This window comes from Strongylocentrotus purpuratus, unplaced genomic scaffold (assembly GCF_000002235.5).
Source record: "Strongylocentrotus purpuratus isolate Spur 01 unplaced genomic scaffold, Spur_5.0 spur5_scaffold_9, whole genome shotgun sequence".
NCBI lineage: Eukaryota > Metazoa > Echinodermata > Echinoidea > Camarodonta > Strongylocentrotidae > Strongylocentrotus > Strongylocentrotus purpuratus.
In genome coordinates this window covers 490,392-507,156 of record NW_022145615.1, presented here as the reverse complement: position 1 = coordinate 507,156, position 16,765 = coordinate 490,392, and the positions used below count along the sequence as shown (strand labels likewise).

The following is a 16,765-nucleotide window of genomic DNA, read 5'->3' as shown; positions in this document are numbered from 1 at the left end:
TGTACTCTATATTAACGGTTGTGACACCTGTTAAGTTGTTAAGTAGTACAACATATGGTCTGAAGTTGCTTCATTGTTGCATTGCATCAATATAATTCTGCTATCATAACTGTGGAATATAACACATATTGATTTGATATGATAGACTTGAATTAGTGGTAGAAAAATCTATTCAATTTGACTCTCGTTTTAATGAGATATCATTGTACGATGATGACGCCTGGGAAATTAGGTCAGGGTGAGTGTGGGAAGCTTGTGTGGTAGTGTAACCTATAATTGCCCCAAATATGAAATTGTATTTTAAATATAATCCAAAGAAAAACTTTAGCACATCTTTACTGGATAGTCCAAAGATACGCAATTGCAGTTAAAGGGTAAAATTGAATTAGCTGATAATAATGGAAATATTAAATTTTTAGTCTCAAACTATTCATAAACCTAATTGTTAATGCTACAAATAAATTGTTTCTACCAAACTAGTTTGATTGAAAATGCACAATAGCTGAGTTTTTAGCGAATGAAAATAAGAAGCTGGTTGCTCTGACATGGTTTAAAGGTATAGACCAGTTCTGGTCATGCGATTGCAATGTGAAAGAAACGTTGTCGAATCGATAAGAAAAGGTTGATCATCTAGTATATAAGTATTGGTGTGTACTGCAAGGTTCTGGAATCATCGAAATGATTAGAAATTTGGCCCAGTCTTGGTAAAGTTACAAGCACTACACAGAAAGATGAATATGGGGCTACAGGATTTCTATCCGGTCCGGATAGATATGATAATTTATCAAATATATCAATTAGTAGGCGGTTTCCCGCAAAATTTGTATCATCACATATTAGTCAAAACATATTCTTTCACATGATTGGTAATAAGAGCTTCCATTTCATTTTTTGAAAAGGGGGGGGGGGGCGTTTCCTAAACTGGTCTTTACCTTTAAGTGAGCATGATATCTAGCAAGACCAACAGGATGACTAATTAAGAGAATTATAAGAATTATGAGCCAATGATTCCTGAAATTCAGTTTCATCACCAGAACTCAAGCACAGAACTCAAGAATTTTCTTTACCATAAATATCTCTTAATGATATCACAGGAAACATAAAAATCACATTAACATTCCCTGTAAACATGTATCATTATTCTGTTAAGATAAGACTGGATTCCTTATGTAAAACCAAGCTGAATGAACAGCTTTTTAAAACAGAAAGTCCAATCAAATCTAAACTGTTGTTCATGATGAGCAGGTATTTAATGTCAAACAAGAAAAAGCATTATTTTTCGAACCTTTCATTGCTTGTAATTTACACCAATTCTTGGAAACAATTTCTTTTGTTAAAGAACCCTGAATTAAGTATAAAAATGTTTGCCATAACAAAACTCTTTTTGTAAACTTGTTATCATCTTGAACATACTGTATGGTAGCATCATGAGATCTTTCAATATTAGGTGTTCAAAGAAAGTAAACAATATACATTCTGAACAGTCCGTGGTCATTATTGTGTATGAATTTCGATACTTTGATGTTCTTTTCAGTTAACTGTAAATCTAAGATTATCAGGAGCTCTTGTAGCGCAGCAGAATATATACTTAATGTTGGATAGTTTCTGCGCTCTATAAATGTATTATTATTGTGCTAATTGCAGTTTATATTGTTTTGCTATTCCACAGTACAAGTTTCTTCCGGAAGACATAGCCTACAGTCAGATGCTTCCACCGGTATGGTTCTTTGGTAAGATCTCAAGAGCTAAAGCAGAAGAGATTCTCCACCTCTCTACATCCCATGGTGATCTACTCCTAAGAGAGAGTGAGGCCCATCCCGGACAGTACACTCTCTCAGTCAGGCAGGACACAGATAACAAGAGTCTCATCAGGCATTATATGTTCAAGAAAAACCCTTTTGGGTTTACCCTTCTCATTGAAGATAAGGTGAGTTGAGGGAGAAGTGGAAGGACAAGAAATGTTAGTGATGATGATTAGGATGATGATAGTTATGGCAGTGACAAGAAAGAAGGAGGAGGAGAAGAAGAAGGAGAAGAAAGAGAAGGAGGAAAAGAAGGAGAAGAGAGAAGAGCAGAAAAGAGCGGAAGAGAGGAGGAGGAGGAGGAGGAGGAGAAGGAGAAGGAGAAAAATGAGAAGAAAAAGAATAGGCAGGACAAGGAGAATTAGTATGAGGAGGAAGAGGAGAAGGAATTAGAGATGTTCAAGGTGTTCAGGGGTTGAAGAAAAAAAGTCAAGAAAAAATATGACAATTAAAAAAAAAAAGGAGGGCAGATAAGGGAAAAAGGAAATGATTAATGCAATAATCGAGATATTTTGTTTGAATCCTGAACTTTCTTTTCTCACCATGCAGCCTCCAGTTCTGGCTTCGATGTATGAGTTGATGTGGTTCTTCATCCAGGAGAGTGGAGGACATTTATTACCCATCCAGAAGGATCCAAACCTTCCCTCTACAATCTATGACATCAGGTTTCCTTCTGCACAATGTGAGTATATATAAACACTGTTCACACAGGATTAATGCATTGGCATATCCAGGATTTAGAAGAGGGAGGGTGGTATGGCCATGTCATCAAATTCAACACTGGAAAAGTGGAAAATGCATGTTTCCTCATAGAATTATAAAGTTAAACAAAAAATGAGGATGAGGTGGGTATGTACTTCTTTCGCTACCCCTATTCTAATGTGTCATTGCTTCCAAGTTTGTTTTTCATTCTTGTTTGTATTTTTGTTAGAATTATCCAAACAACGCATTTTACCGATCATTCAGATTCATTATATCAAACCGTTTCATCCAGACAATGAAAATTCGGGAAGACAATGGAAAAACGGAGATTCGTACGAAGCATTCGTATAAGCATAAGCTTTAACTGTATCATCACTTTGTTTTAAGCTCCATCTTTCTTGTCATCATAAAAATATGTTCTTTGTGTTTGGATTAAGATAAAGATCCAGCAAACGGAGAGACGTCATCCAAGCCGGATAGAGGTATGATGCGTAAATCAGCAAGCTTAGATGATAACACCATGTCACGTAACAGTGTGCTTGAGGAAGAAGAGAATGACTACCTGGTCCCAGACATTGTTAGTCCAAGAGGTGAGTCCATTCATCTACATTTCCCACTCTCCACCCAGGTGAAGTGAATGGGTACCTGATCATTCCTTTAATGCGAGCTAGAGCACCTAATCAGGTGTCTACCTTGGCTTCATCCAGGATGATGATAGTACAGGACAGATTAACATTAGTATAAAACATTGTATTAAATGTTTCTGTCGCGATCATTATCATCTATTAAATCATTAAGCAAATTTGGCACAAATCATGGTCATTCATAGTCTAAAATACAAACTGTTTGTAAAGACAAGTCTATAAAAGCCACGTACTGTAGTTGCTACCTTTTCAATGACTCTTTTTCCATCATGGGGGCTATTCTTTTTGATAATATCCATTACCATTAGCTCCCATTCACTTGTTCAATATATTTTCTATATGATGTGCTGCATGTCAGCATGGTGGCCATCATGTACGATACGTGTATTTATACACAAATTTTGACCAAATCCATATTTTTGTCCAGTCCAACCAAATCAGAGGCCAAAATACTACCCCAAGAAATGTGTTTATTTGGAAACCTTCGATACAGGGAGCCACATAACAACATCAAATTGAGGAATTCTTACATTGCTTAAGATGATTTGAGCTATAGTCTATGAGAATTATGTCTAATATGATAATATCACAATCGGATATGACGCTGTAAACAGTCACACAAAAAAGGTGCATTTTTCTTGTATGTGTAAATAATGACAACTACGCACAACAAAGGTCCTGTGCATATACACTGAGCTATGTGTTATAGGAAATGTGAAGAGTATTTCAGTCGACATTGTTATACAAAAAACATTGTGGTTTTTCCTCATCATATCTGAAGAGGCTTTTTAGCGAATCTAACGGGTTAATACATATAACATATAACTACACACCCCCAAGAAAGATTACCGAGAGTCCTTTTCAGGACTCCTCAATCCTCCCTCTCTCTCTCACATGGTGCAGCTGCAAGCCTACTGTATACATACAACTTGTATGACATTATAAGTGGGAGACCTAAATCATTTTTATTATTTGGCTGGCAGGACGACATCCATCATCGACCATCAACAGGTCTCCCTTGATGAGTGTGAGTGAATCGTTTGATGCCCCGGATGATACGTATTCCCCTGCTGATGATGATGTGCCACTCAGAGAAGCTCCTCGGCCTCCACAATTAGGTACGATCTTAGAACTAGTTGGATGATACATTCATCTTCTTGGTAATGGTCAACCGATTCTCGTTTGTTGTGGGTTAAAGATAAAGACTGGTAGTGGTAAAATTGCGGTTCAAGGGTTTTGGGTACAAAATATCCATTCAATATTTTTTTAATATTGCCTTCAGGGGTTAAGATGGCAATACTTCAACCTAAATTCGCAAAAAAGGAGAAATATATGCCCAAATGTTCAATGTTGAAGTGCATTCGCGAAAGGCTATCCAGGGCAGATCGATATGATAATTTACCAAATACATCAATACGTAGGCGGTTTCCCGGCAAAATTTGTATCATCATGTATTAGTCAAAACATATTCTTTCACATGATTGGTAATAAGAGCTTCCATTTCATTTTTTGAGAGGGGGGCGTTTCCAAAACTGGTCTATACCTTTAAATCTCCACATAGACGATTTAATGAAATTGGTATTAAAGAAAGTCCTGAAGAAAGTTGATGGTACATATTTCACAAAAGATTTTCTCTTGAACTCAAAACTATCACCAATGCTCTGCTTGGTATTTTATGTTTGTTGTCTTTAAACAGTAAGCGATGGCTGTATTCTGAAAACTATGTTATCTTTTTCGTGTTAGTAAAAAGTATGCTAATTGTCATAACAAATTTGAATTTAAACAGAATAGATAATTATTGATGCTAGCGCGGATGTCTCTCTTAACTGTACGTGCCTGCAGCTAGCTTTGCATAAAAATTAACCAATAACTTGTCCCAATGTGTTATGGCGTTGAAAATAATGCTACTTATAAAAGATAGCATAGCTTCTAAAATACCACTCCAGCTCCATATGTTGAATACCTCTTTGATTTATGGATTCATAAAAATGAGACATGGGAATCACAGTTAAATTTATTGAGTGTACAATGAGCATCTTGGCATGTTTAAATCTAGATAAGGATCCCTACACAGATTGATTTTGCTATTGATATGAATGAAGAGAACTCAAGTCAGGATAAGTTTTTGAATGTGACTTTGTTCTTTTGCCTGTTGAAGGTAGCATGGCATGCATTGCCATTTCTTCATTGACCTTGCCATCTTTGTTGTGTATGAATGCATAGTAAAAAAAATGTAGGTGGTTTGTAATGTCAATTGTGAGCAAGGCTTAAAGGATGTTCACACAACTAGTGCTCATGTTTCAGACAATCCGGTCTATAATTACAGGGTTTATATATTTGTCAATGTTTGAAACCTTATTATAACAGTACATCTAGTATTCATGTTGATCATGATAATAATATTCCACTTTTACATAATACTCATGGGTCAGGACGGGTCCATGAAGCTGATCTAGATACTAGCCATGTCATGTAGATTTAATGTAGATTTGGGTTATGGTTGTAGAAAACAAGAGGAAGTAAGAAATGAATTAAATTAAATTAAATAAAGTGTAGCTTATAAATAGATTGGCTGTCCATCTTGTTGTGGTTACCCTAGAAAGCTTGTATGTCTGTGCATTAGTTCAGCATAAATTGCATGATCATTGAATGGAAAACACCTTTCTGTTTTCCTTTCTGCCCCCTCCACTCCATCTGCATGTATCAACGGTACCCCCTCCCTTGCTTTACGCCAACCAATCCTCTTCCCTTCCCTCTGTCTGTCCGTCTCTCTGTCTCTCCCTCCCTTCCCCTGTCTTTGTCTGTCTGCCTATCTCTCTCTCTCTCTCTCTCTCTCTCTCTCTCTCTTTCTCATTCTCCCTCTGTCTCTATGACTCTCTCTCTCTCTTCCCTTTCACCCCTCCCACCCCCTCTCTCTCCTGTACCCTCCTTCCTGCATCTACTTCCCTTCCTAACCTCCAGCGGGTCAACACCACCCCTACTCAACCAACCCCAACCCCTCCCCCTCCCCATCTCATCACCACCGCCGGAGTGACGTGCCCCTTCCCTCTCCTCCTGGTGACAGCCTGAACCTTACCACCGGCTACGTCAAGATGAAAAGCTTCCATTCAGCTCCAGCTCTGCATCAAGTTCGTAGACACGATGATGTGGGTTATATCAACATGAAGAAACAATCTAGTCTGGATGAAGGTAGCCATGGTGATGGTGCTAGGGGTGATGGTGAGAAATCATCTCCTTTAATCCTTCCTCTCTGACCCAAACTACTAGCTATTTAATGTCCGTCGTAGAAAAGAATGTTTCAAATATGGCTTAATGCATCTGCCTGTGTGTTTGTTTTGATAAAGTCTTCTGCAGCTTGACTCCCACTACTGCTTTGCCTTTCTTTCAAAGTTTAAAGGATGAAGAAAGAATTAATTTATTTTTGTATTCTTACAAAAGAGTGTGTAAATTACAAACATTTAGAATTTATTATTATATAGAAGCAAATTATAATTTTTGTCTCAACTTTTAGTTTTGGTATCATGGTTGTTTTCAGTGCATGCTGCATTTTTGCATTTAATTTTTGTGCATGATTCTGATACATTTTATGCAATTTGTTTGTAATAATGCTAGTCTAGTAGCATTTCAATTGAGAATCATGTGTGATTTTAAAGTTCATTTTTAGTTCAACATATCATACAGATAGACAGTCTTAGAGTAAAAACAAATCAGTTTGTTTCTTTGAAATGCTGATCCACTTTTGTAGTCTCGACGAGAGAATACAGAGAAACTGCTAGAAATTAGATTGTATGTTTCTCTTCAACAGGTCACTAGTTTTAGTGCAGTAACCATAAATTTGCTTCAATTCATCTTCGCAGGCACCGGCTTTCATGATACTAATGATGTAATGTGCTTTGCTTCAAACCAGTATGCTATATAACACAATGATGCAAGTCATCTTGCTTTAATACACTGGTTAAATTCATAGAATAATGCTAGTGTTATGCTTGGTGTCGGTAATCATTTAAATAACCTGAGATATAATTGTCAATTTTTAATTTATAGACCCTCTTACAGTTCCAGAATTACACCACAAGTTTATTATTCTGATGGATGTCAAGCTCAGTTGTAGTAGAAAGAAAATCTACAATATTTTCAGTCTCGGTTAATTTGAGGGCTTGAAACTTCCAAATTACACAAAAGTTGCACAAATCTTGGTGTAAGTCTCCAAACTATAAAAAAGAGTGAAAATATTGGCATTTTCAGATATAGCGTGTGAAATTTTACAGATATAGGTTCTGAAACTTCTTTGTAAGAAATGAAAATTTAGCGCTGTGTCCATATTGCTGAAAAGGGAGCTATTCTCAAATCAACAGATATAATGGTGGAATTAATTTTGAAATACGTACAAATAATTTTTGAGTGTTTAAAAGAAATATCTGGAATTAACCATCGATATATATTTGTTAAAAAAGCCAGTTTCCATTTGTCTTCATTTGGTGGGAGGTTTCTAAGAATACACCTCTTCAATATACCACTGGGTTCATGGAACTTCAGGTTTTAAGGTCTGCAAACGGGACAAACCATCTTTAAGCATATGACACTGAAAAGAAAAAAAATCAACACCCGGCTATAACACTCCTACTGATAAAGCTCATATTTCCAAATAGAAAAAGTAGACTTTTTCTTTGGTGTTATATAGAGTTAATTTGCTGACATTGAGAAATTTTGTTTTTAAAGTATGTATTTCTTCATTTTGGTTTCCTTCTGGAATTATTTTCTTAAAATAATGCTGAAGATAAAGGGCAAGGAAACTAAGAGGTGTGTATATCTCTCTTTATGAAATATTCTGGTTTGTTTCTGTGAGTTTAATTTCATATGTTTCCTGGAATTCTGGTATAATCTATGGAACATGGACATGTACTCTACATCCCTGTAATTTAAGAACGGTAACTAAAAAGCACAAGGGCTGTACTAATTAAAAAAGCAGCTGTTATGAAAAACAAAAGAAAACTATTTGAAAGTTTTACTAATACATACTCATGAATATATTCCTCCCACTTTCAGGTGTGTTTAAAATACGATATGCTGGAAATTATGCATATTAATCTGGTGTGGTAAAAGATCTTCATATGAAAGCTGAAGTGTTTGAAGTGATATTAATATCAAATTCGTCTGTTTTTCTGTTTTCCCTATGTTTCTTGGTTTGTTCCTTTCCCTGTGTCCCCTTGAAAATACCTGCCTCAAATCTTATTCCTCATTTCTGTTTTTCCCCCTTCTTTTTATATTTTTATTTGTTCTTTGGATTGTCCTCATCTACCTTGTCAATTGCATGAATTGACATTTACTTTGTATTTCTCAATATCCTCTTCTCAATTTCATTTTTTTTCTTGTTTCAATATCATCTGCTCTTTTTTTCTTTCCCCTTTCTTTCTCTTTATTATGTGTTTATTGTCCATCTCTTACAATCTGCCACCACTCCATTTTCTCCTCTCTCTCCCTCTTCCTTCTCTCCCTCTTCCTTCTCTCCCTGGCTGTATTTCATTTTTGGTGATTTTAATCACTATTCATCCTCTCTAATTCAATGTGATTATTATTACATTTTATTCTATCATGTTCATGTTATTCTTGCTATGTACTAATGATTTTATTGTGTACTGTTTTCTTCCATATTCATTAAATCATTCTCTCACCCCACTATCTCTCTCTCACTCACTCTCTCTCACTCACTCACTCTCTCTCTCTCTCTCTCTCTCTCTCTCTCCCTCTCCAATCATGATATAAATGGTAAAACATTTATTGTTTACTCACTCTTCCTTCATTTTTCTTTGATCTCTTTCTTTTACTTTTTAACAATTCTTCATGAAATTCATGCTCATTGTATCTAACATTCTTTCCTTAATCTCTTACTCCTTTATTTTCTCTTTCTCCTTTCTGTCCATTGTTCTGTTCATCTATTTATCTATCTCTTCCTTCTCAATTGTTCTTCTTTTCCTCTTTCTGTCTCTCTAACTGTCTCTCTCCCTCTTCCCCTCTCCCTCTCTCCTCTCTCCTCACTCCAATCACCCTCTCCCCTCACTCTCTCTCTTGCTATTGCCCCCTAAAAGGTAAAAGCCTGACCCCGCCTCCTCTTCCCCGCAAGTCCCGTAGTCACCATGGTTACTGTACCCATTTAAAGTCCGTACCAGAAGAGCTTGCAGAGGCTGGATTCACCTCTCCTGTAGTGCAGCATTTGAAGTGTGAGTTAGATAGAACACTTCCATGGCATGACTTTCCTTGTCTCAAACACTTTCTTGCATGAAATTGTAGACAAACTGGATTTCATTTCAGTGTTCTTCATCCACCTGATGTTGTCCTGCTAATCCTTCAATGTCTCTGTTTTGTTTGTTTGTTATGTACTTGTTTATGTTCTAAAGATCGTCATTTAGAAAGTACAATTTTGTTTTTCTTCATATTCAGATAGATGTGAACCTTTAATATTGACATTGCACTTAACATTTTTAACATTAACATCAGTTTTTTTATAACTTTTTTTTTAAAACATTTAATCCCATGCATGCATTAATGATTTCATTCTACTAAAGCTCCATTTCACTGAAAATTATCTTTTGCTCTAATCTAAACTGCATGAAAACTTCAATTGCATCATTTTACACTTATTTTACCACTTTTGTGTTGAATTGGTGATTGTTCAGTTTAACATGAAAACTAATTTGCAGTGTGCATTAGCTAGGGAATGGATAATTAACGGTTTCCAAATTTAATCTTCCATAACAATATAAGTTTTTTTCACACCCTTTCCACTTTTGTGTACCAGAAGCACAATGCAGTTTCTAAATCACATATATTACTTGTATGTGTACCAACTTGAACATAAAATATTCATTGTGTGGAATACGTAGTGAAATAATCATTTTAGGTATCTATCAACTGTGCTGTTTATATCATGGGTTAGTTTGTGTAATGATTTGTGTAGTATAAGTGGAAATGATCTTCGACTTTAAAAGAAGTACATGTAATAATAATAAAAAGAGGTTTTTACAGAATTCAACAAAATTCACTCTGATGGTCAAAGATCTACCAAATAAATGGATGCCCAATAAGCCGTAGAGTCCTGTAGGTGGCTATGCATGTTGGGATTTTTAGTGCATTTGATTTCTTGCAACTTTTTGTAAGCTTTGTGGCAATTTTAAATCTAAATAATTGATTAACTGCTTAGATTTTTAGCCAGTCTTTCATGGAATAAAGTTCCTTTAAATACCAGAAATAGGAATCTCTTGTAACAAGATTTATCAGTGAAGTTTATCAGGATGTCAAAGCTCATTTAAGTATGCTATCAATTCCACAGGTCATCAAGTGTTTTGTCGAGAGCAGGTCCATATCGAGTGCCACATTTCATAATGCAAGCCAAGATCTATTGAAAAACATAATAACTAACCAAACAGTTGAAATACTGCATTGTAAGCATTTAGCAAATAAACAGCTCCAAATGAGGCAATACTACTTAAAAGGTATGGTACTCAAATCTGGACACTGTCTTATAAACCCTTTCCATTGATTCGAATTGATTACAACTTGCCACTAATCACAGTTTTGTACTAAAGACATAGGATCAAGGACAATGTGTTGAAAGACAAGTCCCTGGTATTTTCCTAAAATCTGCAATAAAAAGACATTTACCAATAGCCTTTTTTTGGGGGGGGGGGGGGGGGAGGAGAGGAAGTGGTTGTAAATGGGTTTTATTATCATTTATTTTTATTCCCTCCAATTTCATGAATCAGAACCACTCAGAACTGCAAAAGCTTCATGCAAACGAAAAGTTCTAGTTTAAAAGTAGCTTTGCATTGAATGTTATGGCAAAATACTGCTTATTAAGAAATGTTCATATTTGAATATTTCTATATTAGTTTTAACCAGTGCTAATGTCTTTATCTATCTCTTTTGACAATAAGAATATAGTTTCCTTGGTAGAAATATTTGTGAAGAAAGGGATATACAAACAAATCAAGACATTGGAAATGACAGATATTTAGATATTTGTGATCTGGGAAGCAGCAGAGTTTGTTTCAACACATTAAATTGCACCATCTTCATTTATTTGCAATCACCAGCACTGCCATCAATTCAAAATATTTCATACTTCATAGTATATCAAGCACTATGTACAGTTTTTTTCTATGGAAAGGGGGTGGTGTGAGAGATGAGATGGGAGACAATTATTGTCCATCTCTAGTCATCAGCTTATCACATCAGCAGCTACATACAAGCAACCAGAGCATATCATTTGTTTTTACAGATTTCATTGAGTTTTGAATTGTAAAGATGTCTTTATAATGTATTATTTAATAAATCATCATTGAATTTGATTGTAGTACCTGCCTAGGATGTTTGGACCCATATTATCTAAAGTTATTCATCAAAAAAATGTATTTAGAACAGTCATTATAAACAGTTTCTTTCATTTTGAATTCAATGAAAAAGTAATGAAAATATTTTAATTTGCTGCATGATGAAGAATTAGAAACCTTAATATATCCATGTGTTTTGAGCCCCGTTGGACTATGCAAAGAAGTAATGATTTTCACTTCTTCTGACTAAAATTTGAGGTTTCATACAAAATACTAATTTTCAAAAATTGTGCATTTTTATCATTCTATGATATTTATAAAAAAGAGACTGATTTCGTTATTCAAAGTAATGTTTTCATGCCATTAATGTAGTGTTGAAATATCATGACAGTTGAGAGTTCTATATGTGCTGTATCAGCTACCCCTAATTAGTCCAGGATTTCTGACTTTATATTATGAATGCCAGTGATTTTATGAGAGACATAAATACATCTTTCATTGCCTTCTTCAATTTACTCAAGGGCTGGTGATCATCAACAATAGTAGAAGCTAGGTATAGGAAAGTCATCTTGGCTTTTCAAAATAAACCATGTGCTACTAGCAGATCAGAGCGTTACATTGAAAACATTGCATGCAGGGAAATTGACTACAATTCAAGAGCTATGTGAAAATTAAGGGCAGAAAACCTTATGGTTCATTAAAAGCACCACTCATCGCACAGTCTATCCATTTATCATCATCACTGTACACATGGTAAATTATGAATTAAAACTATGAATTATTTGATATGTTTTGTGAACAGCAGGTGACAGGTAATTTGCATTGTGGTTTGGTCTGGTCTGTTACTGATATATATGCACATAAACATGCGCATCGTATAATATGCATTGTATTTAGCTTGGAAAAAAAATATGGTAATGCAATGGCAAAAGCAAAACAAATCCTTGACGATCGGCTCGATATGAACTTTGACCTTGAACTGAATAAAGTTTTGCTTGTTCATGCACACAGGTTCTTCCCTACCTAGAGACAGTGATGTCTGACTGGCCGGGGTAAGAAAGCGGCTTTTGATATCAATCTCAACGCACCTTTCACTTTGCAATTGAAATAGGCAGACTAGGTGTAGACAATGCAAGAACAAGTAGTGCTTTACATAAACCTTTAATACCTCAACCCTTCGCAGAAGATATCAGTGGCAATAATGTACCTGTAGAAAATAGATGCACCTGATGGTAGAACCGAGCGCCGTCCATGCTAGCCTATGCTTTTAAAAGTGGTTTATTCATGAAGAACATATAATACCTACTACAAACATATAGTTTTACAAGCAAGTCAGCCAAATTTAAATTCCCATATTTATATTAATTGCAAGTTTGAAAAAATTAATAACTCTCTTATTGTGTTTTCAATTTTAAGTATGCTTTTCTTATTTTTTCTGCTTTCCTTCAGAGAAACTTGCTATTAAGGTTAGACTTCCCTTTAACCACATAACATTCTATTTCACAATTAGTAAGGGGAAATGAAAACAATTAGATTTCAGTGCAACAAGATAGTGCTTACCATAAATACCTGGAGTTCTTTAGTTGTGTGTGGAAGTGTGCACTGGCAACAACAACAATCTCTTGCTTAATTTTTCATAGATGTTATAGAAATTATTAACCCTTATGATAAGATTGGAATAAGTATTATTAAACAGTTCTGAATGTAAAAGAATAATGAAATAACTGAGTAAGCAATTAGCCACATTGTCAGCTGAGAAGTGAAAAATAATATAGTTGCACCTTGAAAGTAATAGAGGGTATACCGGAGCCTACGTGATGGAAAACGAAAGTAATACTTTGAAAAGTAAATGAGGAATTCCCCCAAATGCCTCCACTTGAAAGATATTTCCTCTTGGAGCAAGTGATAATATGAATTGGTTTGAATGTTTTTGCCTATATTGTGAAAGCAAACAAAATAAGTCAAACTATGTGGAAGTTGTGCAATCAATGCACTTCATGTGGTATGATTTTATATCAATATTTAACACATTAGGAAACAAGGTTAGGGGGACCCCCAAAGATTTCCATACACAAAAAGAAAGTGATGCACTAAGGAACACCAATGTCATGATTATGACGCTACAGTATTTGTAAAGGAAATAGTTACTTCAATTTTAGAAGTGTGATTACAGAAAAACAAAAAAACAATTCACCCCTAATTTTATAAACTCACAGTCTCACAGTCCAATGTCATCAGCAAATAAATTCTAAACACTACTAAAGTTCTATGACATTTTTTTAAAGTTCTCATTTCTGGCTCTTAACAATTAAAGTCATTAGATGTGATTGATTGATTGATTGATTGATTGATGTGACATTGGAACAAGGAAGCTGTAGAAGCAATCTAACGGGGAAAGCCAATTATGACTTCAAACTCATGTTTTTCATTGACATTTTTTATTTTCTATGAACTCCAGTGCTACTCAAATTTGAATCTGAAATTGGGATAGTTCAATAAAATCTGTGACCGCCACAAGCCTATCATTCATAATTCAAGATGTAGACAGTTTTAGTGTTTTTTCTCAATTTCTGTTATTGGTTTCCCTCTCAAAAGTACAGTATTTAACTAGACAAGAGACTGGTCATCTGGGTGGATGCTTGGGTATAATAGTTTAGTCTGTTTACCTTAAATCTGGTTACAGCACGAATGAACAAATCATAAATCTGGTGTACACTCCAAAACTTGAGTATACCCTGTCGTGATCACAATCAATCATTTATTGAATAAAAATACATCATCTGCATGTCCATGTACTCATTTTCATTTGATTAATATTTTAACATTAAAGCATGAATAATTAATGTTTCTAATGTTGCATGTCATACATGGTACTAGTTTTTCCATATCTCTTAAAGAGAACACATTATCAAACTAAACACATTTAATGTGAACTGATTGACAAGGCTTCGATATTTTGAATTCCTTATTTTTTCAAAAGATTTTACAATTTACCATTTTACTTTTGGTTTTCATACCTAGCAACTGTAATACCTAGATAATGACAATCTTAATGACTTTAGAAAGTATATCTGGAGTTAAATTACTAAATTACTTTCTTATGTTAAGAATGGAAACCTTGAATTAAGGTACGATTAGAATTTAAGTTAGTGACTTCCCTATACATGCATAATGTCCTGAAACTGAATAGAGAAGCAACTAAAGATATAGATATTAAATAGGCAACTTATTTGGGAGTTCCACAACGTAATTGTCAGAATAGACTAGATATGTAGATTATATTACTTTAAATGAATATTTTATTTATTCCTGTTATTTGTAGTGTAGATTCTGTCAATTTAATAATGTATTTTAGTACTGTCTTTATAGGATATATATATATTAATATGGTTTAAAAATGTTAAGGTCATTGAAAAATATATTTTCTTAGCCCAGTTATTTGAACTCTACTCTATTTATGCTAGTGATACTTTACCCAATCACCCAATGTTTCATTATAGTTGTGGGTGTAATGATTTAAGTGCAACTACACAGGAAACAGCAAGGAAATTATCATTGTTATGAGTGGGGAGGTTAATCAAAGAAACATAAAGATTGGATACCAGGATCTTGGCTATGTTTATCAGAAAGTAAAACAAAACCAGACTTTAGAATATATACAGTCATCATGTGTCCGCCTCACCCTCTTTTTCTAGCTTGTCATTATATACTGTCCGGGATACATGTATGTCATTAACAAAACCACTGAATATTCTGAGGATTTGATGAAGAATCCATCATGTCCCTAGTATTTTGTTATGAAGATTACCAATAAAGACAAACATTGCCTGAGGTACATGTTTAAGCGTATATTGAAATTGTTCTCAGGTGCATTCAGAAAAAAGAATACACTGAAAACAAAGTAATTAATAATGATATATTTTTTCCCTTTTGACACACCAAACAATGATGATGAGTTCTCATTAGCTTATGTTTCTTGGAGGTCTGTGTGCAGCAGACTGTCATTAATATCTTGAAAATTTAGGGATTTGGGGTGAATTATTTGGTCAATGTATACCAGACCCTTATTAGTTTTGAGTCCTGCAATAATTCCTTTGTCTGAAACTTCATGAAATCTTAATTAATCTTTTAAAGATTGATTTATGTAGACTTCAACCAATTACATTTTGTTTGCTCATAAATGTTTAATAGGAAAACCACAGGGTAATAACAGTGCTATGAACTTTAGTGAAGTGGGGCCTTTTGGTCAAACTTTGTATAAAGGTCATCCAGGGGAATCATTGAAAGTGACCATTTGGACAGATGGCCTTTCCAGACAGGTTCTGCAACATAGTGATATTTCTTCCTTATCAGAGACATATGACCACTGGAGAGGTGGCTATAGTTTGATTGTAATTTATTCTAACAAACATTTAGTTTGATTGTATTTGTTCTAACAAACATTTAGTTTGATTGTATTTGTTCTAACAAACATTTAGCGTGAAGATCTTCCATTATAATTAATTGTACTGTTTTGGTTTAATCATTAGGTTTATTCAACAACATCCTTTGTTTAGACTTCCTAATATTATCTGATTTTCTTTGATTTTTTAATATGATCGTGAAATGAAAGTCCTCAGCTTATGAATACATTCTAGTGAAAGAAAGAAAGAAAAAAAAAGTTTAGGAAAAGGTAGAAGGGCTGCAACTCTTTGTTCAAGGATATTGGTTTACAAACCTCAACAGACAACATGTTTCTATATTACACTATATTTCATTGAACATATTACACTATATTACATTATATTGAACAATATTACATTATATTGAACAATATTACATTATATTGAACAATATTACATTATATTGAACAATATTACATTATATTGAACAATATTACATTATATTGAACAATATTACATTATATTGAACAATATTACATTATATTGAACAATATTACACTATATTACACAATTTTAAAGAATATTCATATATTCTTATATCACACAAAAACAAAGCCATACAATATTATTATTGTTATCTATATCAGGCTGACTACTTGACTAGCGATGTAACAAAATTTGACTTGCCTCCGGCCCTCCGTAAATATGACTTTGTTTTCGTGTGAAATCGATATCGATAATTGAAGTTCCCGGATGACTGAGCAATACGAAGGTGATATTGATCAGTCATCCGGGTACTGTGCTAAAGATATTAAATATATTGATTTATTGTATCACTTGGAAGCCTTCTTTAGATTATATTTTTACTATCTTACACAACATTGCACAATACTACACTAGTATCACAC

At 34.3% G+C, this 16,765-nt stretch overlaps 1 protein-coding gene across 10 annotated transcripts in view; it reads left to right on the top strand.

Annotated features, from left to right (window-relative positions):
* LOC581450 overlaps nt 1-16,765 on the top strand; it is a 47,134-nt gene that overhangs the window by 26,911 nt on the left and 3,458 nt on the right. Inside the window, exons 6-12 of one of the 10 annotated variants that reach the window (XM_030977296.1) lie at nt 1,670-1,927; nt 2,352-2,484; nt 2,942-3,094; nt 4,132-4,266; nt 6,110-6,367; nt 9,235-9,366; nt 12,487-12,527. In XM_030977296.1, coding sequence (XP_030833156.1) covers nt 1,670-1,927; nt 2,352-2,484; nt 2,942-3,094; nt 4,132-4,266; nt 6,110-6,367; nt 9,235-9,366; nt 12,487-12,518 — 1,101 coding nt within the window. In that variant the 3' untranslated portion in view covers nt 12,519-12,527. Of the gene's footprint in view, nt 1-1,669; nt 1,928-2,351; nt 2,485-2,941; nt 3,095-4,131; nt 4,267-6,109; nt 6,368-7,925; nt 7,949-9,234; nt 9,367-12,486; nt 12,528-16,765 lie in introns of those variants that run through there. The other 9 variants (XM_030977300.1, XM_030977295.1, XM_030977294.1 and 6 more) reach the window with 9 other exon arrangements.